At 53.5% G+C, this 25,250-nt stretch overlaps 1 protein-coding gene across 18 annotated transcripts in view; it reads right to left on the bottom strand.

The window, feature by feature from the left end:
- The window catches only part of EP400 (E1A binding protein p400), a 104,889-nt gene that overhangs the window by 5,328 nt on the left and 74,311 nt on the right, over positions 1–25,250 (bottom strand). For 13 of the 18 annotated variants that reach the window (XM_045814675.2, XM_045814674.2, XM_045814672.2 and 10 more), the window contains 10 exons: positions 23,023–23,101; positions 22,684–22,935; positions 21,691–21,739; positions 21,507–21,616; positions 8,814–9,021; positions 8,537–8,709; positions 6,811–7,029; positions 4,750–4,945; positions 4,245–4,369; positions 2,133–2,279 (listed from right to left, as the gene is read on the bottom strand). In XM_045814675.2, coding sequence (XP_045670631.2) covers positions 2,133–2,279; positions 4,245–4,369; positions 4,750–4,945; positions 6,811–7,029; positions 8,537–8,709; positions 8,814–9,021; positions 21,507–21,616; positions 21,691–21,739; positions 22,684–22,935; positions 23,023–23,101 — 1,558 coding nt within the window. The remainder of the gene's footprint in view (positions 1–2,132; positions 2,280–4,244; positions 4,370–4,749; positions 4,946–6,810; positions 7,030–8,536; positions 8,710–8,813; positions 9,022–21,506; positions 21,617–21,690; positions 21,740–22,683; positions 22,936–23,022; positions 23,102–25,250) is intronic. The other 5 variants (XM_045814678.2, XM_087857452.1, XM_045814686.2 and 2 more) reach the window with 3 other exon arrangements.

The following is a 25,250-nucleotide window of genomic DNA, read 5'->3' as shown; positions in this document are numbered from 1 at the left end:
GGTCTCAACACCTCTCACTGTTTACAGAATCGCTGAGGGACTGGGTCTGGCTACTGCGTGTTTGGCCCAGGGGAGGCTGCAGTCAGGGAGGACAGCACTGCCGCCCCCAACCTGGAGAGGTTCAGGTGCATACAGGCGTGGGCCGAGGAACCTGAGGGGTCACGCAGCTTCGGGGACCAGTCCAAAGCCAGTCAGGACTGAGAGCCTGTGGCGGAGCTAGCCATCGGCCGCAGCTGTGAACCTGGGGTCATCGGCCCAGAGACAGACCGAGGCCTCGAGACCGGAGGAGACAAAAACCACCATAAAAAGAACAGAAACTTCTAGCAAAGTAGGTGAAGAAGGGAAATTTCTTACTCTACTGGAGGATGATTTCAAAAATCAGACCTTGCAAAACGATCACATTAACAGCGATACCGCTGAGCTCCGGTATGTGCCACCCACCAGAGTGGCTGTGGGCCTTGCCAGCACAGCAAAGCAGGAAGAAACGGGCAGGGGAGGAAGAAGACACTGCCACCACTCGGCATGGGCCGCCTGCCCGGGGACAAAGGAAGCGCCAGAGGCCACAGGAACAGGACGAACTGTCCGAGGAACAGGGCTCAGGCAGCCGGATTCAAAAGTCAAGGTACAAAAACAAATGCACGACAGAACACAGAAACTCAGAAACACACCATTACAGAAGCATCAGAAAACACTAATTATTTAGGAACAAATCCAATCCAAGTGGTAAGACTTTCCTGGAAAAAATTCAGAAAACCTAGTTAAAGGGCACTGAAGGGGCCAGACAGCAGAAGACCCATCGCGTGGGTGAGTCTGCAGTCAAGGTGGCAAAGACATCGCTTCTCCCCAAACTCCTCCAGAGTCAAGGCGGCTCCGCGCTCTGGTAAGCAGCACACGCACGGCCCCAGCGAGCGTGCATGAACGCAATCCTGTAAGGGTCCCAACAGTTCTGCTTGTGCCGTGCAAACTTAACACGCTGACTCAAAACTAACAGGGAAGTGAGGAGAGCCACAGATAGCAGGATGGTCCCGACAGGGGGCAGGGTCTGCCCCCCAGGGGCCGAGGCTCACTGCGTGGCCAGAGGGATGGACACACAGAGACCATGGTGCTGAAGGGAGCTCCACTCACAACCACGCACGATTTACACCAGTGTCACGCTATGGCTCAGAAGGAAAGTGGTGCTGAAAACAAAAGGGTATTGTAGTGGGAAAATTAAACTGAATTCCTAGTTTTCTATTGTCTGGAAAAGCCCATTCCAGGAAGGTCAGAAAAGTCATCTTTTTAGAAGATGATACAGGAAAGTAACATCATGACCTCTGGGAAGAATTTCTTAAGACACAAAAGGCACTATTCAGAAACAAAGACTGATAAACTCCAACACGTTAAAACTAAGAACTTCTTTTTCTGCAAAGACACCACAGGGTTAAGCGCGAAGATAAGCCACAAACTGGGAGCAGGATGGAGACCTGAAGGCTAAAAGCAGAAGGCGAGCAGCGCTGGGACGACACCGAGCCGGCACTCGGCAGAAGGGGAGCCCTCACTGTCAACAGATTCACGAAGGGTAGAACCGCAGGAGTCAGCAGGAGACGCAGGAGCAGGGCGAGGCTGACCGGGGGCTCTCGGGGCTGGGACCAGTGCAGAAGCCTGACAGACTGGCACACACCCACAGCGCTGCTCCCCCACCCCAGGCAGCCACGTGCGGCGCCCACGCACGCGAAGCAGTCACGCTGCTGCTGAGAGGCCGGTCCTCTGCTGCTCCCTCCAACCTCTGTAAGCAGCCGCACGCCAGGAACAAAGCCAGGAGCACCCCCCTCGGCCGTCGGCAGCACAGCAACGGGGTGTGTTGACTCACTCACTCCAGGAGGAGCCCCTAGACGTGAAGGACAACCCCTGCAGCGTGACCTCCGCACGGCCCCCAAGCCACACTCCACGACCCCAGCGGTGGCAAAGCCAGCGAGGAGTGTCAGGGGGCCAGCCACCTCTGAGGAGCACAGGAGGGCCCATGATGCTCCCCTAGTGGGGTGCTGGTTTCACCGGTGTCTGTCTGTCTTTATTCTAGGGACCCTGTATGTTGACCACTCAGCTTCCTGGGCACCTGTTGTCCTGCAATCCACCTTGTGGTCACTCATGCTCACCTGGATCTGGGTCTGCACCTGCTGGGTCCCAGCCAGCTTCTGGGCCTGGGAGATGGGTGTGGTAAGGAACTGGGTTTTAAGGGCTGGCTGGGTGGCATAGGTGACCTTCTGTGGTTGGCCCTGAGCGGCAATCTGCTGTGCGGTGATCTGGAGGAAGAGAGACCGCCCCAGGTTAGAGCCAGGCGAGGCCGTGCCCTCTTCTCAGAGCGTCAGGGCCTCCCCACAGGCCCCCACTGCCCCAACAGCCCCAGCACGACCACCCCAGGCCCCCAGCGCTGCCTGCCTTCCGCCCAGTCCTGCAGCTGCCCGGCTGGCGTGCCCAGCCTCCTCGGTCCGGAAGTCCACTCAGAGGCCAGGCGGGGGTTCCTCTCTACATCCTCTGCCTGCTCATCACACGAGTGAACGTGACGACACAGAATACACGCACGTACCTTCCTGAATCTAGTCTGAAGGTCTGGGCACACGCTCTAAAATGTTTAGCACGACCTTTACACGTTTAATCTAACCTCTGCCAGAAAAATGTGACTCCTACTCAGAAGACCGTGCACGCACAGTCTGAGGCTTACCAGCCACAGCTACACACAACACTTCAGTAACGTCTCAGAACTTTTCTCTCAAATCACGTGAACGTCAGACCCAGGCTACAGCAACCTCTGGCTCAGCGGAAAGCTAAGCCTACTTGATTACCCAGGCCCGACTGCCGGTGTCCCAGTCCTCCTGTCACCAGTGCGTCCAGCAGGGCCTGATGTGCAAGGTGCCCTGCGGCCCACGCCTGTGCAGTCGAGCCCAGGGGTGGCTGGGGAGGACTGGGGAGGCAACTGACTGAGTGGTGTTCCTCCCAGAACCATCCGTCAGCGGGGAGAAGGCAGCACCCAGAGGCAGGTGTGCCGACTCTCTTCCATCAGAGCAGACACACCTCTCCCAGCCCACGGCTCTCCCCGGAAGGCAGGAGAAGGGTGTCTGCAGGGCACACATCCGACGGGGTGGGCTGCTGCTGGGACAGCTCTTTCCCGGGGCTGTCCCGCGCTGCTCCACCACCTTCTTTGCCGGCGGAGCCCCTCCCTGCTGCCGTGCCCTCCTGGCGTGTCATCTCATCCAAGGCTGCGGAGGACCGCTCAACTTCTCTGTTCTGCTGTCCCCGCAAACCACAATGGCGCCAGGGACAGGCAGTATCTCAGCCCCCACCAGATTGGCGCTTGGCTCCCGCCAGCGGGAGCAGCGACACTCCAGGAAGAGCCAACCCGCGGAGGAACAGGACACGTACAGGGCCTGGCACCCGACCATCAGCTCCACGACTCCGGGCAAGTCGCTTCCTTTCTCTGAGCTTCAGTTTCCTCAATGTAATGCAGCCCTGCTCCGAAGAGTAGCACGAGGTGCCCGCAGAGCTGTCAGCGCACACGGGGAGCGCCAGCCGCTCCACCCTCAGCCTGTGTGTCTTCGATCCAGTTCAGAAAGCAGCAGCGACAGCACATGGTGCGAGCACTGGCACACCACCGTCTGCACGTTGGGCTGCGTGCGGCCAGGAAGCATACAGAGCAGAGGTTTGGACACGGAGCGCCTCACGCTCTGCGCCTGTAGGTCAGGGCCCTACCTGCATAGGGCACGGCCTGAACACGCTGGCTGAGGGACGGCTCAGCCCGAGCACCTGCACCAGCTCAGAGTTAACTCTCGAACGTCCGAGTCCGTGAGATGCGGACAGGACTCCTTCTCATGAGGCCCCTCTTCCCCGCAAGCACACACAGGGGCAAGGACGCAGTCCCCACCTGGGTCCCGGCCAGGTCCTATCCGTTTTGCACGCTGGAGCGCCGGCAGTCACGCACTACACCTGCACCCCTGGAACCCCTGGCCCCTTGCCAGCCATGCGATTCCGCAGCAGGCTTCACGGTTTCCCATGGGCTCCTGTCACCACCTTCTTCCTGCAGGGCCTCATCACGGCTCCCATCCCAAGACCTCTGTGCAGCCCAAGTGCATGAGCACAGGGTCCTCTGTGTGTGGCTGCCAGGCAGTGAGGCAAGGCCTGTGCGGGGCCCTCCTGCCGTCCGTGCCTCGCAGCAGGACCCGGCTCAGTGTGAAGACAGGACGTCAGGAGAACCATGTGCGGGAAGCCGGTACCTTCTGCTGGACGGCGGCCGGGCCCGGGGCAGCCTGCGGCTGGATGGCTTTCTGCTGTTGCACGGCTTGCTGTTTGAGCTTCAGCAGTTGCTGGACGTGCACGGGCTGGGCCACGACGGTCTGTCCTGTGAACAGTGACCAAGCCTTCAGTGGGGACAAGGGTCCCACGACCTCTCTGAAGCTCTCTCCCTCTCCCTGAGCTACTGACCACGTTCCGTACAGAGAACTGCCTGCATCCTGCAGCTGTACTTGAAGTGTTTGTGGACCCGCAAGGACATTCAAACAAAGGTGCGGGAAGTTCCAAATGGTACGGTTAGATCAAGGGCTGAAACCCGTACGTGGGTACCTCTGAGAGGCACTCTGGCCACACGGTGCCCCGACACACTCGAAATGGGTGTCCGGCACAGAAGCCAGCAGGGGGGGTGGCCACTTCTCTGGGAAAAGACCCGTCAGCCCCGCTCAAGGCTCTCGGAGGGGCAAGTGGGGGGGGCTGCACATGGGGTACCTGCGGCTTTCTGCGGCTGCCCGATGGCCACGCTGATCCCGGCAACGTTCATGGGCAGGGTCGTCACGCCTGGCGAGGAGACCACGGCCGCGGGCACGGACACCACTGGAGGCTTCGCCAGCGCCACCTGAGCGGGCTGGGGCGCCTGAGCCTGCATCTGCCCTTGCGCCTGCAGCTGCGAAGGGGGAACCCGGGTCTAAACAGTGAAAATAATGGGAGAGTCCAGAGATATTCGGGATACCATGTGTCTTTGCAAACCTTTCCCCACAAGAGGTCATGTGGTGAGAAAGTGACAGACCCACAAAGGTGAGGAGTGGCTGTCAACTGAAGGAACGCATTTCACTGAGGGCTGCTCTGTGCTTCCAAACCCACCACCAACCAATGCAGGGAAGGGGGTCAGCAAGACCCATAGCTGCTCGCGCACTCTCACGTTCAGACCCCGCCACGTGGCACTGGTGTCTGCTGCTCCTCCTTCCGGCTCTTGAACCTTGGAGGAGCTCCATCCTGCCGCGTCTCCTACAGATTCTGTCTCCCACTCCTCTGGCCACGACCGAAGGTCGGCCCACCACCCCACCCCACCCCCACTCCCTCCCGCAGAGCCAGCCTGCGGACACGCCTCCTGCTACTCTCCACACTGCCCCCAAGTTACATCTTCAGAATGGAAAACAGATCCGTCTTACCTGTACAAGCACTGACTACCTGAGAAAACATAAACAAGGAAAAAGCACCCCTAAGCCCTAACACTACGCACATCTGAACGTGAAAGCCGGTACTCAGCCCACCAGACGCTGCTCTTACCTGCGTGGCCTGCAGTGGAAGTGTGCAAAATGGGACGACTTACAAACACTGTGTAGTCTGTTTCTCTGCCTTTTACAACAATCCTTTTCCAAAGTCGCGTACCACCCCAACATGGGGACGATCGCCACTGTTCGGTAAACTCCCTAGTTAAGGGGGGACCCGTCTCCTCTAACGCAACTCCAACAGCAGGACTGTGCGTCCGTTATGCTGTACTACTTTCCGCGAGAACAGAAACAGGACCGCTAAGTAAACCGGTGAGCACACTGTGTAGCTCAGTGTCGAGAAGCCCTCCCAGAGCAGAAGCCGACCCATCTGGCCAGTCCCGCGTGAGGAGCGTGCCTTCCCCATGCCGTGGCTGGCATGTGGGCTCACCGCCCTTGTCTCTTGAATTTGCATTTGTTGTGAACACAGGCGAGACCACACTTGCTTTCCCAGTTTTAATCACGTCTACCCCGCTTCTTGCAGATGTAAAGTCGGGGCGCGGGAAGCGGAGCCCGAGCACCCAGTTTGAGTGGCAGGTGACGAGCTATCGGACTTGGACAACTTACCCACTGAAGTGGAGGGCCTCAGTTCCCGCCACCCACACAGTGGGGTTCACGGTAAAACAGCCACTCCGGCCTTGGCCACGCTCTGTGGGCACTGACCCCACGACAGGTACAGAGCCCAGGGCAATGCCTGGCCCGGACGAGGGTCCCTCGTGCCAGGAGGTGGGCTCCCCCAGCAGGGCAGTGGCTCGTCTGATGGGACAGCGTCTGTCCCACAGGACATGCAACGGATGCTTGTTGAACTTCACTGACCTTCCCAGACACTGTTTTCACTGTGACATCCTGCCCGTCTTCAGAAACCTCCAGAGTCTCTCTGTGCTGATAGAGCACAAACACCAGAGTCTGGTGTCCCGGCCTCGCCCACCTCCCCACATGGGTCTCACTGCCCATAACCTCTGCTCCAACTGCACGGCCTCATCTCCAACAAAAACCTCGCCCTCCCTGCGCAGCCCAGCACACCCCCGGGCTCCTCCAGCTGCCCAGCCTGCCATGAGCTCTGTGATGCTCAAGGCCTGGGAAGCAGGGTGACCTGAGTGCCTCCACGGGTCATACTTCATCCTCTCCGAGGACAACTTAAGCTCTTGGGGGAGAGCGCACGTCTTCTACTTTACTTGTAGGTCCGCCAGAGCACCTGACATGTCCTCAGCAAGCAGTAACAGTTCAATTAAATGTTAAAAGACACAGCTTTGGAAAAACAAATGTATCAACGGCAACTTACGAGCCGGGCCACCTGGAGGTTGGCCACGGTGGTGCCCGTGAGCAGGGCTCCGGGCCGCGGGGCCGTGACCGTGGCCAGCTGGGGGCTCTGCTGCGGCGTGGGTGGCGGGGCCTGCACTTGCACTTGTGGAGCGGGCTGTGGGGGCCCTGGCGGGGCCTGCGGTGGGGGGGCCTGCTGGGGCAGCTGCAGTTTCTGCTTCTGCATTTTGATCAGATGTTCCTAAAACCCAGATAAAGGAGCTTTTCATCAATATTAACTGCATTCCATTGTTTACAAATCTCGGTTTTAAGTTACTGTTGTACGATCCATTAAACACCAAGGTAGACAGTGACTGGGACACAACATGCAAACCACCCCCAGGGGCTCTCTGACTTAACCAGAAACGGTGATTCTGGCAGATGAGCGAATTCCTAGCAAAATTTCTTGGTTTTTCTCACTTGCAAATACATCAACTTAAACCTGTAGTACTATAAAATTTTTAGAAAGTCTTAAAATCATGGTCCTTCTGGAATTTTAAGAATTTATTATGTGTATCACCTCTCAACTTTTTATTCCAATTGTTTCCAAATGAATAAATTGATAAATCCCATGTCTTTAAAAGAAGTGAAAACATCAAAATGTCAAAATAGCCCAAAAATATTTTAAGGAATCAATTTTCTTTTCAGAAAACTTCTAGCATGTAGTTCGTAACGATCTGAAACCGACAACGACTCTAAAATCGAGTCAGGACAGGGTAGAGTGGAGATTCCAGACACCGGCAAACGAGCAGGTAAGCAGGGCTCTGGCAGCCGAAGGAGGGAGCGCAGGGGCACAGGCTGGCCCTGTGTCCTGGGGAGAAGCAGGAGGGGGAGAAGGAAAGGCCATGGGGGGTGGGGGTGGCTGGCCCCAGTAACCTTCTAATCTAGCACCATCCCCCAGGTTTCCGCAGTGACGGGCGTGTTCTAGATCTGGGCTGTCCAATATGCTAGCCACAGCCACGCGCACCCACTGTGCCCTTGAAACATGGCTGGAGCGATTGAGGAGCTGAACGGTTTAGCTGGTTGCGTTTCCTCTCTCTGGGGCGTGTCCTGGGGCCGCACCAGTGAAGCCGCAGCTCAGGACCTGCGCGTGCTCCACGGCCCTCCAGCGTGCCTGCCTGTCCCGTCCGAAACCGAGAAGGGGCAGGCCCGAGGTCAGGTACTTACTGTGACAGGCCGGCAACTAGCTGCAGTCCTACAATACTGTCTCGTCTCTATTACATGTTTCTCCACTCGCTTTCCATGCCAAGCAAGAACACTGCTCCGTTTTGGCAGGAATACAGTACTTCCTTTCAAAAGGAGTGCATTTACGTGCACAGCTGCACAGCCGGTGCACAGGGCGACAAAAATCAGGGTTATCAGTACTCAGCACTGCGAAGGAAGTGCGCAGGAAGAAACCAAGTATTCAGCACCTAGTCTCTGAGACTGTCAGCGAAACTTCCCACTGGTTTTGCCTCCGGCTGGGAACGGGCCCAAGCGGCCTTCTACTTCTCCGGAACCTGGGCACAGGGCACGAGACAGCAAGCAGGACGTCTCCAGAGCGCCGTCCACAGACCGGCCCCACGGCCATGGACGTGCCACCGTGCGGAAAGCTGTTTTTAGGGGCAGTACAAGCACCTCCCACAAGGACAGCAGCAGACCTGTGCTTCCAACCAAATGACACATGGGGCCTCGTGCAGCGGCTGTGCAATTTCCTACGAGATACTCACCGGGGTCAGCTTGCCGACAGCCTTGATCTGTGCTGGCGACGGGGCCTGGCCCTGGATCTGCGGAACCTGCACCTGGGAGGGCGGGGGCGGCGGTGGCGGCTGCTGCTGCTGCTGCCGGAGCAGCTGGAAGTGTGCAGGCGTGATGGCCTTCCCGGGCAGCTGCACCCCTGTGGCTGGGAGAGGGTGCGCCATCAGGCTGTGTGCGCACATTCCCCACCCCTCCTCCCACGACAGACGCACGAGTGTGTCCTCACAAGGAAACCACACCTGCCTTTACCTTGGGACACCTGAGTCACCAAAGACCGGGTCGGAGTCTGCACTGGAGTCAGGCTGGTAGTGACCACGGCTGAGGCTGTCACGGAGGTAACCGCTCGAACACCCTGGGTCGGTGCCAGGGACACGAGGTCGGACGTGGCCGTGGCCGGTGAGCCGACCGCGCGAGGCTGGGTGTGGACCACCTGGGCAGGAGCAGAGCCTCCGGAGGTCTGCAGGAGGCAACGAGGGAGGTCATCAGGTTACTCCGCGCTATCCTTCAAGGCTTCCACACTCACCAGAGAAGACAAGAGGACACCCATCTCTGAACCCGAGGAAAGGAAGCACTTTCCAGAGTTCGGTGATTCGACAAACTGCATGCCGGAGGGAGTAAGCTTCACCTAGGCCTTGAGCTTCAAAGTGGGTCAGTCACCACAGAAAGAGACCGTTTCATATGGCAGTGCTCCTATTTCCGTTCTGAAACACTGCCCCATCCCTCTGTCCTCACTTGAAAGGTCTGGTCCCCAGGAACACGGTGAGGTTCTGACTGCCCTGCATACCACAGGGTCCTGCTCTCCGCCACTGCCCCTCTCCTGCCTCCACAGGTCTCGTGGCATCTCAGAGCACCCCCGCTGCCCCCTGCGCTCCACACCAACCCTCGGGGCTACAGCTGCCCAGTCCCACCACAAACTGTGGACAGACCCCACCGATTCCACCGATTCCACCTCTGAGACGGCCGGTGAACATGCCACTTGTTCCTGCTGGCCCCTCCATGTGGGCAGCCGGGACATTCTTCCAGACTGTGGGGTTCACCCCAGCCCTTCTGCGTGTCCTTACTCCCACGTTCGGTTACCTCCAGCACTGCACTCTGTGCTTTCTATTCAACCCTCTGACTCCATGTGTCTTCAATCGCCTTTCCCGCCTTTGCTCACAGTATTTTTTTTCTCATCACACTTCTCCCAAAGTTTGGAAGGTACACTCTTTTTATGCTTTTGGTGGCTCATCTAAAAATTATACCATGAAGGGCGCCTGGGTGGCTCAGTCAGTGAAGCATCTGCCTTCAGCTCAGGTCATGGTCCCAGGGTCTTGGGATCGAGCCCCATGTTGGGCTCCCAGCTCAGCAGGGAGCCTGCTTCTCCCCCTGCTCACACACTCTCTCTCTCAAGTAATAAATAAAAAAAATTTTTAAAAATTATACCATGAGTACTTGTCAAAGTCTCATCAACAGTCTTAACACTTTTCCTCAACAAGAGTGTCTCAGCACCTTGGCCCTTGGCTGGCTTACATACCACCGACCCCGTGTGGCCCATTCCTGCTCTGTCGGCCCCATAAGGAGTCATGGCTGCTGTGAGGCCAGTCTCCACCTGGACTGTCCACTGTCACTGCCTCTGTGCTCATTTGTCAGACCTTCTGCCTCAAGCGTGTCCTTTCCTATGGACCTGGCTGCCGCTAGCCCACCCCATGTTTGCTCGGTGTTACTGTACCCATGTTCTTCAAGCTATTTTCAAAAGAGGTGGAGCAGGGTTGGCAGCCATTTCCTTTCTTTGGAGCACAGATCTTGTTCCAGAGGATCCTGGCTTCACTGGCCCCGAGAAGGAGGCCGCCGAGCCTCTGGCTGCTCTCGGGCCTCCCTACTGTCGGCACCATCCTGGATCAGGCTCAGCGTCATTGCTCGGGTCTGGAAAACTCACGTCTTCCAACGCTGCCTTTGCCCACCCTCCTCCCCATCCGGAACTCTGGGTAGCCACATACTCCATCCTCCCAGTCAGCCTTCCGCACTGCATTCGGGGTAACGTCTCCCGACTTATCTTCCGGTTAGCTCATTCTCTCCTCGACAGTGCATTAACAGACAGTAAGCACATTACCAGGGAGTTTTTCCAATTCTGATCACCATAGTTTTAATTTCCAGAAGTTCTTTGCAGTTGACCGTTGAGCAGTGTGGGGGTTACAGGCGCCAAACCTCCTGCACAGATGGAAATCCAGGTACAAGTTTTTTGACCTCCCCAAAAACTTAACTGCTTAATAGCTGTTGGCCGGGGGCCTTACTGACAACACAGTCAATAAACACATACTTCGTATGTTATGTGTGTTATACACTGCATTCTTAAAATAAATTAGACAAAGTTAGACCAAAAAAAATGTGAAGAAAATCATAAGGAGGGCACCTGGCACTCAATCAGAAGAGTGTGTGGCTCCTGGTCTTGGGGTCGTGAGTTCAAGCCCTGCATTGGGCTCACACTGGCGTGGAACCTTCTTAAAAATAAACAAAATTAGAAAGCATAGCTGCTTTATGACCTACGCCCATGAACTCTGCTACCTCAAGTGGAGGCAGGTAGGTGCCCACTGCCTGTTGTTCCCGCTGGTGTCTCTTTCCTCCTGTGTCTGGTTGTTTTCTACCGTGTTACGCTCACTAGGCTGGAAAATCAGGTGCAGAGGTTCTGAGGAGCCCAGGTCGAAGGCACGCTCGCTCTCCCAGAGCACCTGCACCTGCTTCTGGCCACCCACCCGGGGACCCTGCCCACTCGAGGCCGCGCCTGCTCTCGCTGCAAACTGACAGAAGGCCGATGTGTGGCCACAGCTTTGCAGACGGAGTGAGTCCCCGTCCGGCCCCGCCGCTCAGCGCCAGGGTAGAGGGCAGGCGGGTTTTCCTTCTGCTTCCGCCCTGCCCCAAGGGCTCGGCCATGGGGCTCCCAGCTCGAGGAGTCAGCACCTCCGCTCGGTCCCTCTGGGCAGGTGGGTAAGCCTCAGGCTTGCGCCGCAGTCTCCCGCCAGATGAGGTAAACCGTGGTCCACGGCAGACCCCGTGCCTCACTGCACCGTTCTTCTCTCTGGGTTTCTTCCCTTAGATTTTGCCCCAGTCATTATGTATTCCTTTGTCAGCTCCTTAAAACTTTTTTAAAAAGATTTAAAAATTTTCTTATCTAATAATTTTAGTTTGTTTCATTCGGAGATTGGTATAAATAACTCACCTCACCTTATTATCAGAAAGAAAAACCCGTTCTTGGACTTCCAAAATGATTTTCACTCTGTACTTTTCTGCTCAAATCTGCTCTACTACACACACAACGTCACATCTCCGCTCAGAGACTATCAAGGGCTCCCAGTTGCCTAGTGAACGAAATCTATACTCTTTAGCCGGTACCCAAACCCTACGACCAGCTAGCCTCGGCATCTCTCACTGCCAAGCACACACAGCCCCTCAGGGCCTCCTGGCGGGTGCAGGAACCATCGCTCCTCTGTTAATGTGTTTGTTTGTGCCCCTCTAAACAGACCTACTCACTGTGCCTTGTACACCCCACACACCATCCCAGCGCCGAAGAGCCAGGTGTGTGGATGACGTCGTCCTGTCCTTTGGAAGCCCAGAAAGCCCACCCTGGGGGCGCCTGGGTGGCACAGCGGTTAAGCGTCTGCCTTCGGCTCAGGGCGTGATCCCGGCGTTACGGGATCGAGCCCCACATCAGGCTCCTCCGCTATGAGCCTGCTTCTTCCTCTCCCACTCCCCCTGCTTGTGTTCCCTCTCTCGCTGGCTGTCTCTATCCTGTCGAATAAATAAATAAAATCTTTATTTTTTATTTTATTTAATCTTAAGAAAAAAAAAAAAAGAAAGAGAGCCCACCCTGTCAGCTGTACCTCTTCCCCAGTACAGCCCCAGGACGAGAAGAGCCCTAGGAAAGCAGGCCATGTGTCTGACTCCAGTTTCTATTTCCACATCCCCAGCAAGAGCATCTTGTCTGTAAGACCTACTCAAAAAATACATCATGGGAGGAGTTAAGATGGCGGAGGAGTAGGAGACACCTTTTTCAGCCGGTCCTCCGAGTCGAGCAGGATAGGTACCAGACCAGCCTAAACAACCACGGAACCAGCCTGAGACGCAGGAAGACGCATCTGGATCTCTACAAATGAACATCTCCAGCGCTGAGTATTGAGGTACGAAGCAGGGAGCCATGAACCCGTGCACAGATATCGGAAGATAAACGGAAGGGGGAGGGAGCCGCCGCGTTCGGGCGCCGGGAAGCAGTAGCCACTTGCACGGGAGAGCGGGCGGGGCTTGCGGACGGCACCCTCGAGAGAGCAGACTGAGACCGTGAGCCGGGTGCGCGCGCCACCAGGCATCTCGCAGAACACCGGAATCCCGGTGCGCTCACGGGATCCAGACTGAGACCGGGAGCTCCTGGAGCGCGCGCGGGGCGGCTGGCGGCGTTAGAAACACAAAGGACAGAGACGCGCCGGCCCTGGAAGTGAGGGCTGGGACGCCGGGTGTGGAGCGCACATCCCGGGACGCTAGGGTTGAGCAGCACCAACAGTAACAGAGTTAAAGTGGCCAGAACATTAGTAGAGAACGGGCCGCAATCCCTCTGTTCTGAGACAGAGGCTGAAATTTGGCCGCTGCTGCTCTGACTCTCAGAAGAGGCACAGCAAACCGCCAGGGAAAGCCGCCAGAGAACAAAAGCCTGGAAATACCGGCTCAGAGAGTGCCCATCCCCATCCCCCCTCGCAGGGGACACGGAGACTCTACCCAAACAGGGTTGCCTGAGTATGGGCGCGGCAGGCCCCTCCCCCAGAAGGCAGGCTGAAAAATCAAGAAGCCCACAACCCGAGGCGCCGGGGTGGCGCAGTCATTGAGCGCCTGTCTTCGGCTTAGGGCGTGATCCCGGCGTTCCGGAAAGGAGTCCCTCATCGGGCTCCTCCGCTGGGAGCCTGCTTCTTCCTCTCCCACTCCCCTGCTTCTGTTCCCTCTCTCGCTGGTTGGCTGCCACATAAATAAATAAATAAAATCTTTAAAGAAGCAGCCCACATCCCTAAGATCCCTATAAAACAAGGGGCACGGCCTGGGACCCAGTCAATAATTTGGGCTCTGGACAACCCCGCAACCTCTCCTCATCAGAATGACAAGAAGGAGAAGCCCCCCCCCCAGCAAAGAAAAGACAGTGAGTCTGTGGCCTCTGCCACAGAAATAATGGATATGGATGTAACCAAAGTATCAGAAATGGAATTCAGAGTAACGATGGTCAAAATGATGAGTAGAATTGAAAAAACTATTAAGGGAAAGGTTACTGAGAATATAGAATCCCTAAGGACAGAAATGAGAGCGAATCTGACAGAAATTAAAAATTCTATGAGCCAAATGCAGGCAAAACTAGAGGCTCTGACGGCCAGGGTCACGGAAGCGGAGGAACGGGTTAGTGAATTGGAGGATGGGTTAATAGAGGAAAAAACCAAAATGGAAGCTGCTCTTAAAAAAATCCATGCCCACGAATGTAGGTTACGGGAGATTACTGACTCAACGAAACGATCCAATGTTAGAATCATCGGCATCCCCGAGGGGGTGGAGAAAAACAGAGGTCTAGAAGAGATATTTGAACAAATTGTAGCTGAAAACTTCCCTAATCTAGCGAGGGAAACAAACATTCGTGTCCAAGAGGCAGAGAGGACCCCTCCCAAGCTCAACCACGACAAACCTACGCCACGTCACGTCATAGTGCAATTCGCAAATTTCAGATCCAAGGATACAGTATTGAAAGCGGCCAGGGCAAAGAAATTTCTCACGTACCAAGGCAAAGGCATCAGAATTACGTCAGACCTGTCTACACAGACCTGGAATGAGAGAAAGGGTTGGGGGAGCATATTTAAAGCTCTTTCAGAGAAAAACATGCAGCCAAGGCTGTCATTCAGAATTGATGGAAAAATAAAGACATTTCAGAATCGCCAGTCACTAACCAAGTTCGTAACCACGAAACCAGCCCTACAAGAGATATTACGGGGGGTTCTATAAAAGTAAAAAGGCCCCAAGAGTGATACAGAACAGAAAGTCACAGCCAATACAAAGACTTTACTGGCAACACGGCATCATTAAAATCATATCTCTCAGTACTCAGTCTTAATGTCAATGGCTTAAATGCTCCCATAAAACGCCACAGGGTTGCAGATTGGATAAAAAGAAATGACCCATCCATTTGCTGTCTACAAGAGACTCATTTCGAACCCAAAGATGCATTCAGACTGAGAGTAAGGGGATGGAGTACCATCTTTCACGCAAATGGACCTCAAAAGAAAGCTGGGGTAGCAATTCTCATATCAGATAGATTGGATTTCAAACTAAAGACTATAGTTAGAGACGCAGAAGGGCACTATATTATTCTTAAAGGATGTATCCAACAAGTGGATATGACAATTATAAATATATATGCCCCCAACAGGGGAGCAGCAAGATACACAAGCCAACTCTAAACCAGAATAAAGAGACATACAGATAAAAATACATTAATAGTAGGGGACCTCAACACTCCACTATCAGAAATAGACAGAACACCCTGGCAAAAACTAAGCAAAGAATCAAAGGCTTTGAATGCCATACTCGACGAGTTGGACCTCATAGATATATATAGAACACTACACCCCAGAACCAAAGAATACTCATTCTATTCTAATGCCCATGGAACATTCTCAAGAATAGACCATGCTCTGGGACACAAAACAGGTCTCAACCGATACCAAAAGACTGAAATTATCCCCTGCATATTCTCAGACCACAACGCTCTGTAATTGGAACTCAATTACAAGGAAAAATTTGGAAGAAACTCAAACACTTGGAGACTAAGAAGCATCCTGCTCAGGAATGACTCAATAAACCAGGAAATCAAAAATCAATTTAAACAATTTATGGAGACCAACGAGAATGAAAACACAATGGTCCAAAACCTATGGGATACTGCAAAGGCAGTCCTAAGGGGGAAATACATAGCCATCCAAGCCTCACTCAAAAGAACAGAAAAATCTAAAATGCAGTTTTTGTAATCTTACCTCAAGAAGCTGGAACAGCAACAGAGGGACAGGCCTGATCCACTCACGAGGAAACAGTTGACCAAGATTAGAGCAGAAATCAATGAATGAGAAACCAGAAGTACAGTAGAGCAGATCAACAGAACTAGAAGCTGGTTCTTTGAGAGAATCAATAAAATTGACAGACCACTGGCAACACTTATCCAAAAGAAAAGAGAAAGGACCCAGATTATTAACATTATGAATGAAAAAGGAGAGGTCACGACGAACACCACTGAAATTGGAAGGATTATTAGAAATTTTTATCAACAGCTATATGCCAATAAACTAAGCAATATGGAAGAGATGGAGGCCTTCCTGGAAACCTATAAACTACCAAGATTGAAACCGGAAGAAATTGATTCCTTAAACAGGCCAATTAATTATGAAGAAATTGAGTCAGTGATAAACAACCTTCCAAATAACAAAACTCCAGGCCCGGACGGTTTTCCTGGGGAATTCTACCAAACATTCAGAGAAGAAATAATACCTATTCTCCTAAAGCTATTTCAAAAAATAGAAACAGAAGGAAAGCTACCAAACTCATTCTATGAGGCCAATATTACCTTGATCCCCAAACCAGGCAAAGACCCCCTCAAAAAGGAGAATTACAGACCGATTTCCCTAATGAATATGGACGCCAAAATCCTCAACAAGATACTTGCTAATAGAATCCAACAGTACATTAAAAGGATTATCTATCATGATCAAGTGGGATTCATACCTGGGATGCAAGCGTGGTTCAACATTTGCAAATCAATCAGTGTGATACATCATATCAACAAGAAAAGACTCAGGAACCATATGATCCTCTCAATCGATGCTGAAAAAGCATTTGACAAAATACAGCATCCTTTCCTGATTAAAACCCTTCAGAGTGTAGGAATAGAAGGTACATTTCTCAATCTCATAAAAGCCATCTATGAAAAGCCTACAGCAAATATTATTCTCAATGGGGAAAAGCTGGAAGCCTTTCCCTCAAGATCAGGAACTTGACAAGGATGCCCACTCTCGCCACTATTATTCAACATAGTACTAGAAGTCCTTGCAACAGCAATCAGACAACAAAAAGGGATCAAAGGTATTCAAATCGGCAAAGAAGAAGTCAAAATGTCTCTCTTCGCAGATGACATGATACTCTATATGGAAAACCCAAAAGAAGCCACTCCCAAACTATTAGAAGTTATAGAGCAATTCAGTAACATGGCGGGATACAAAATCAATGGTCAGAAATCAGTTGCATTTCTATACACGAATAACGAGACCGAAGAAAGAGAAATTAGGGAATCCATCCCATTTACAATAGCACCAAAAACCATACGTTACCTTGGAATTAACTTAACCAGAGACGTAAAGGACCTATATTCTAGAAACTATAAATCACTCTTGAAAGACATTGAGGAAGACACAAAAAGATGGAAAAATATTCCATGCTCATGGATCGGAAGAATTAACATAGTTAAAATGTCCATGCTACCCAGAGCAATCTACACTTTCAATGCTATCCCGATCAAAATACCGAGGACATTTTTCAAAGAACTGGAACAAATAGTCCTTAAATTTGTATGGAACCAGAAAAGGCCCCGAATCACCAAGGAACTGTTGAAAAGGAAAAACAAAGCTGGGGGCATCACAATGCCGGATTTCGAGCTGTACTACAAAGCTGTGATCACAAAGACAGCATGGTACTGGCACAAAAACAGACACATAGACCAATGGAACAGAATAGAGAACCCAGAAATGGACCCTCGGCTCTTTGGGCAACTAATCTTTGATAAAGCAGGAAAAAACATCCGGTGGGAAAAAGACAGTCTCTTCAATAAATGGTGCTGGGAAAATTGGACAGCTACATGCAAAAGAATGAAACTTGACCACTATCTCACACCATACACAAAAATAAACTCCAAATGGATGAAAGACCTCGATGTGAGACAGGAATCCATCAAAATCCTAGAGGAGAACATAGGCAGCAATCTCTACGACATCGGCCAAAGCAACCTTTTTCATGACACATCTCCAAAGGCAAGAGAAACAAAAGATAAAATGAATTTATGGAACTTCATCAAGATTAAACGTTTCTGCACAGCCAAGGAAACAGTCAGAAAAACTAAGAGGCAGCCCACGGAATGGGAGAATATATTTGCAAATGACACTACAGACAAAGGACTGGTATCCAAGATCTACAAAGAACTTCTCAAACTCAATACACGATAAACAAATAAATCAAAAAATGGGCAGAAGATATGAACACTTTTCCAATGAAGACATACAAATGGCTAACAGACACATGAAAAAATGTTCAAAATCATTAGCCATCAAGGAAATTCAAATCAAAACCACACTGAGATACCACCTTACGCCAGTTAGAATGGCAAAAATAGACGAGGCAAGAAACAACAATTGTTGGAGAGGATGTGGAGAAAGGGGATCCCTCCTACATTGTTGGTGGGAATGAAAGTTGGTACAGCCACTCTGGAAAACAGTGTGGAGGTCCCTTAAAAAGTTAAAAATTGAGCTACCCTATGATCCAGCCATTGCACTACTGGGTGTTTACCCCAAAGATACAGACGTAGTGAAGAGAAGGGCCCTATGCACCCCAATGTTCATAGTAGCAATGTCCACAATAGCTAAATCGTGGAAGGAGCCGAGATGCCCTTCAACAGATGACTGGATTAAGAAGTTGTGGTCTGGGGCGCCTGGGTGGCTCAGTCGTTGGGCATCTGCCTTCGGCTCAGGGCGTGATCCTGGAGTTCTGGGATCGAGCCCCACGTCAGGCTCCTCCGCTGGGAGCCTGCTTCTTCCTCTCCCACTCCCCCTGCTTGTGTTCCTCTCTCTCTGTGTCAAATAAATAAATAAAATCTTAAAAAAAAAAAAAGTTGTGGTCCATATATACAATGGAATATTACTCGGCTATCAGAAAGAACGAGTTCTCAACATTTGCTACAACATGGACGGCACTGGAGGAGATAATGCTAAGTGAAATAAGTCAAGCAGAGAAAGACAACTATCATATGATTTCTCTCATGTATGGAACATAAGAACTAGGATGATCGGTAGGAGAAGAAAGGGATAAAGAAAGGGGGGGTAATCAGAAGGGGGAATGAAGCATGAGAGACTATGGACTCTGAGAAACAAACTGAGGGCTTCAGAGGGGAGGGGGTGGGGGACTGGGATAGACTGGTGATGGGTAGTAAGGAGGGCACGTATTGCATGGTGCACTGGGTGTTATACACAACTAATGAATCATCGAGCTTTACATCGGAAACCGGGGATGTACTGTATGGTGACTAACATAATGTAACAAAAAATCATTAAAAAAAAATACGTCATGGATGAATTACCTTATCTTCTAAACATATCATACATAGAAATAGGTCTTTTTCAAAATAAAACATAAAGTACAATGATTTGGGCGTTGCGCTCTCACATGAGGAATGGTGTTGGTTACAGAGAATGCTTGTAACGTCACAGGCCTACCTAACAGCTGTCGTTATCAAGATGGCTGAATCAAAAATGGCTTATTGCAAAGTATAATGAAAAATAATCCCAAATCGCACACTAGAAAAACCTTTCATATGTACTGTATTAGAGAATATTCTAATTTTTAAAGCAAGATTAAAGTATAATTTACATACAGTACAACTCACCCGCTTCAGGTATACGGAGCCATGAATGTTCCCGAACGCAGACACAGCCAGGCAGACACCACGATGCAGACACAGAACATACTGTTTCCTGTCCGTGCGATCTTGCATTTTCCACGTTAAACGGACATGCAGCATACGACGCCTTCTGAAACTCTCATCACAGCACAATGTGTTTGAGAGTCGCCCACCCTGTTGCTCAGCCCAGCAGCTCAGTCCCTCGTATTGCTGGGTAGCCCTAGATGGTGTCCATGTGTCTGCGGAAGGCCCTCTGGCTTGTTTCCTTCCTTAGTAATCATAAATAAAGCCACCAGACACAGTCACATTCAGGTTTTCCTGTGCAGATGTATGTTTTTACTTCCCTTGGGGGAAAACCCAGGCGTGGAAGTGCTAGGCTGTAAAGTGTACGTTCATCAGAAGCGGCCGACTTCCCAGGTGACTCTAAGATTTTTGCGAGCCGTCAGCAACGTGGGCTCCAGCCGTGCTGCTTCGTTGCCAGCGTCCGCCACGGCCACGTTTCTGTTTCTAAAGTCACTCCCAGAGACACATGGTGGCTTCTCACTGTGCCTTTCTTTTTTTTTTTTTTTAAAGAGGGGGCAGGGGCAGAGGGAGAGATTCTAAAGCAGGTGCCATGCCCGGCGCAGAGCCCAGGACGGAGCCCAGGGCAGAGCCAGATACCAGGACCCTGAGATCACAACCTGAGCCAAAACAAGTGTCGGCCGCTCAAGCGACTGAGCCCCCAGGCGTCCCATCTCACTGCGGTTTTCACGCGATTTCCCTGATGACTATTAATGCTGAACATCTTTTCACATTTGTTATCCTTGTTGCTTCTCTGGTGAAGTGACCGCTCTAATCTTTTGTCTGTGTTTTATAGTGTTTTCTCATTATTGAAGAATCGTCACTGAATCTGCAAACCAGGCCTTATCACATGTATTCTACAACTATGTTCCATGCTTTCCATTTTCTTCCTATTTTTCAAACAGCAGATGTTGATTTTGATGAAGATTAACTTACTAATGTTTCTTTCATGATTCACGGGCTTTGGGATCCTAGGAAATCTTTGCCTAACCCAAGGAAGCAAAGATGTTCTCCTCTGATTTTTGTCTAAAATTCTTGTAGTCCTGGGTTTTACACTTAGGTCTATGACCGATCTTGAGGGACTCTTCATACCTGGTGCCAGTTACAGACCACGGTTCCTGGTCCTGCACACGGCTACGTGGTCCTTCCAGCACCGCTTGTTGGAAGACTACCCTTTCTCCTGGCACTCCTTCAGCACTACTGAAAGTCAGTTAACTACACACCCAGGGGTTTACTTCTGGATCCTGTATCCTATTCCATGAAGTTGTGCCCGTCCTTTTGCCAACACCACCCTGTAGTCTCAATTACTACAGCAACACCTTTGTAGAAAAGACACTTTCCAGAACCCAACAGGGACACCAGGGCACTGCTGATGCACGGCACGTGTTGCCTTCGGATACGTAACTGAACTGGGAAAGGAGATGTAAATTTCATCTCCTTAAACTCAGTTGTTTGTTTTTGTCATTTATGGTGAACACCAAGGCGAGGAGGTGGCTGGACACAGGGTGTGTCTTTCGGTGTGTGCAAGGTCTCCTCTGGTTCTGTGCTCAGAGGGTCTGAGGGCTCTGCCCAGGTTTGGCACCACCCTGCCTCCTGCACATGGGTCTGGATGTGCGCCACCCGGCCCCCGCGCACTCTGGCAATGCACTCGACAGCACACCCGTCCTTGGGTGATGCCACGCTACCCACCCCTGTATGGTGCCCCCAAGATTGCCCATCTCTGCATCCCTGTGTCCCCGACGAGCAAAGCTGTCCTGCGCTACATGAAGGACCCCACCAGCACAGTCAGAGATGTGCCCTCACACCTTGCCTTCCTCCTAGAATCCCCGTCAGCAGGGATCTCAACACACCCTCCCTCAGCAAGCACACCATGCAAGCCATTTCCTGAACTCCTGAACGTTCACGTTGTCTTAGGAAATTCAAGCTGTGCCAGTATTTTCGGCACTGCTGGGACACTTCTTTACAAAGCAGACAACTTTCAGGGTGCCTGGGAGGCTCAGTCGGGAGAGCACACGACTCTTGATCTCAGGATCAGGAGTCTGAGCCCCATGGTGGGTGTCAAGCTTACTTTAAACAAATTAAAAACAAAACAAAACCCCAAACAGCAGACAAACAACTCTCACAGGGTCCCGGGTCACAGGTGCTACCACAAGCGCCCAGGGGCAGGGGCGACTCACAGTCAAGGCCCCCGGTGCCGCAGGCGACGCAAGGCGCTTGTTAATGGACTGGAAGGTGGCGGCAGGGACCCCCGCGATGGTGTTCACGATGACGTTTCCGCTCACGGTGCCTGCGGGGAGAGACCTGTGAGACAGGAGCGCGGGGAAAGCAAGATTTCTGACAGGGGCATCTCGGGCTTCTTACCCGTTGGCAGGCTCGTCCCCGTGACAGATGTTTTAATGGCTCCCGCCTGCTGAAAACAGAAAACCGTTTGAAATGGAGTGCAAACTCCCCTTCACAAAACCTCAAATGTTTCCACTTTATGCGAATCACATCTACACTCCCGCCTGGCTACGCGGCCACACGGGCCGACCCCCACCATTCCCCGCCCCCACGCCCCGCATGGGCTCTCCAGCCCCCCCCCCACCATGCTCGCTGTGGCCTGCTCTCTGCCCACCAACTCCCATCACTCAGGCCGCAGCCCAGGGCGAGGGGGCTCCATGCAGAGTCCCTGCCTGGCCACCCACCACGGTGTCCCTGGGGCCATGGAAACAGGGGCTGAGTGAGCAGCTTTCTGACTGCAGAGGCAGGCTGCCCAGGCCCCATGGCAATCCCTCTGCGGCAGACAGAACCACAAACGAGCACGGACCACGCCCACACCTGGCTGGCAGCCCCATGCATTCTCCCCATGTGACTCCAACATTCATGTCACACAGACACGGGCACACGCAGCAGAGGAGCACACAGAGCACGCTGGCTGCAGCACAATCCGCGTGAGCTCACGAGTGTGCCTTTCGGCCCCTTCTCTGTGCATTTGTTTCACCCCTTTCTCTAACGGGCACCAAAGATTCACGCACACGCGTGTGCAAGAACATGATGCACCAGCTTTGAGGGGAGGCTTGCACACTGGCATGAACACTACCAGATCTGCAGGCTGACGTGCCAGGGACACCTCCCAAATCCCACCGAACTCTAAACTTCCCAGGCGCCTCCACCTCCCAAACCACCACTAACAACCCGGCCAGCAAGAGCGCGGAGCGGGCAGAGCATGGGTGAGGGCGCCCCTCTGCATGCTCACACCCGCCAGGGAAAGGCGGAGCTCTCTGCTGACTCTGAGGAAGACGTGCTTGCATCTGAACAGACCGTCCTGCCCCACGTCCCCACAGGCACCCACACCAGGGAGAGGTGCCTTCTCACCAGCACTGCGGCGCTGCCCACCGTTGTGATCGCCGGGGGCACCTTCGGCGGGGGCTGCGCGGGCTGTGCCGGGGGCTGCGCCTGGGCCTGCGGTTGGACGGCTGGCGGCCCCGCAGGCTGCGGGTTGCCCGCCGCCTGGGGTTGGGGTAGAGGTGGGGGTGGCTGCTGGGGCGGCGGGGGCTGCGGCTGCGGCGGGGGCGGTGGGGGCTGGGCCACAGGCGGCTGTTGTGCCTTCTGCTGATCGGCCAGGGCCTGCAGAAGAGGAGAGGAGAGGAGCCGTGGGGAGGAGCCCACCACGCCCGCCACCCCGGCCCCGTCCAGGCGGCCCCGTACCCACACCTTTTTCTCTTTGGCAATTCGCTCCGCTCGGAGGGATGCAACCTGAATGGGAGGCAGTGGTTTGTCGTAGTTGATCCCGCTGAAAGACACGAGCAGAGACAAAAAATAAACAGACACGGTCTGAGGGAGAGCAACACTCCAGAAACCCAAAGCTCTCGCCTCCCAAGCTGCAAAAGCGTTCTCATAAATCCCCTTCAAGAAGAAAAAAGCTGCCTGTGTTGTATAAGACCACATCTCCCATTCCCTTCCGACACAGAACCTTCCAGAAAGCAGGCCTGGGCCTGGTCCACCACAGCAGCACCCAGTAGAGTGCCCGGGATCGCAGGTGCCCCGAAACGTTTGTGGGTGCACCTCATGGTGAACCACCTGCCCCCTCCCACCCAGCCCACCAAATGGACCACCTGCTCCAAGCGGGGCCCTCCCTCCATCCCTCCCAGTGGAGCATCAGTCCTCCAGCAAGGAGTTGTCCATAGCCCTGTGTCCCTAGGTCCCACTTTGGCCTGCCAAATGTCCCTGTGTCCGTGAGAACTGATATCAAGGCCCAGGCTGCCTCCCGTGGCACCAGGCTCCCCAGACGCAGAGGCTGACCAGCAAAGCCCAGGGGAGGGGAGGGCCCCCTCACAGCCCAGTGCCACGAGGTCCCCACAGGCCTCCCCACCCTCTCTCAGAACCCGTGCTCCTGCCCACCCCCCCCCAACTACCATGACCTACTCACTTCTTTGATTCCTCTTACCACAGAGAGCCTAGCTTTGCTTAAGACCTCATGTACATCACTCTCTCCGCCTCCAGGCCTCCCCTGCCCTGCAGGGCCCAGGCCACGCCACCCCTGTCTGGTGCTGCACGTCAGCCCCTCCCAACCGCCATCGCTCATCCCAGCTCACTCGGTGACTTCTTATCCATTCTCTGACCTCAACCACGTAAGTCTGCCCAGATACCCCACCACGTCTCCGCTCTCACATGAATATGCAGGCCATCCTCCAACGCTCCCTCCATCACACTTGGCCAAGCTACACCCATGCCAGGCTCCCCTGGCCTGCCAGCTCCAGGTGGGGCCCAAGTTCTCCACCACCGAGAGAGAAACCCACCCTGTGCATAGCAAGGACCCCAGCCAGGCCAGCTGGCGTCACTTCCTCCTCCTTTGTGTATGGCCTGGCCCCTGACTCCTCACAGACCCTGGCCCTTGGCTGCCACCTTGAGATCCCCAGAGGACACCCTGACTGCAGAAGGCTGAGTCCCCACCCATCTGTGGACCACACGCTCAGTTCTCCTCTCCCCTCATCTCTCCACCTTCCAGTCATGTCCACCGGCCCACGGGGGATCCATCCCCCCAGTCTACGCCAAACACAGAAACCAACCTGAGCCCCAGGACACCGCAGGCCTGCGCTCACCTCCCAGTCTCTGTCCGCCTCACTGCTGCAGGGCTTCACACTGAACCTGTTCCCACTGAAGCCCTCGGCCTCCTCAGCACTGCCGCCCCCAGCATACCTGCCCCCTGCTCGCCTGCTCCCCACCTTGGAGATGCAACCCCAGGCCCCGTCGTGCTTGTCCTGTGGCCCTGCCTTGTAACGCCTCTCCCTGGGCCCCCCCCACTGCAAATCCGACATCCCCTCACATTGGGGTGACATCCAGTAGGAACACCCCCTTGTCTCCTCCCCCCAGGCCCCCCTTGGTTCCTCCAGGCTGTTCCATCCACCTGCAGGATGGATTCTCAACCTCTATAAGATCACTCTGAGTTTGCATCTCGCGGGTATGAAAAGAAGAACACGCCCTTCTGCTCAACACTCAACCCTGGGCCCGGCAGAGTGCTAGGCATGCAGCTTGCCAACACATGCTAGTTGTGTGAAACGCTCCGTTCATTTCATCCACAAACACACACTGACGTCTGCTCTGTGCTCCCAGATTCAGAATCCCTACAGCCACAGGCACACAGACAATCCACCAACTCAAGTAAAGAATGCAAAGACCATTCGTGCTGTGAAGGAAAACACAGGGTCAGGGTGCAACTGTCAACAAGGTGGGGAAGGTGATGTGTGAGGGGGTCCTGGGCCCGAACCACGCAGATGTCCAGGAAAACTGCCCCAGGCAGGAGCGGCAGGGCACAGCCGTGAAGCAGGGAGCAGCCTGTGGAGGCCAGGCCCACAGAGACAGATGGCAGCACAGGCCGTGAGCCGCCTCGGAGCAGCCAGAAGGGGCCGTCGGCGGTCTCAGCAGAGATGCGCCCCACTGGG

This window comes from Ursus americanus, chromosome 30 (assembly GCF_024610735.1).
Source record: "Ursus americanus isolate L20-20 chromosome 30, mUrsAme1.1.p, whole genome shotgun sequence".
Lineage (NCBI taxonomy): Eukaryota > Metazoa > Chordata > Mammalia > Carnivora > Ursidae > Ursus > Ursus americanus.
Note: the sequence above shows the minus strand (reverse complement) of the source record. Positions and strands in the feature narration are given on the sequence as shown.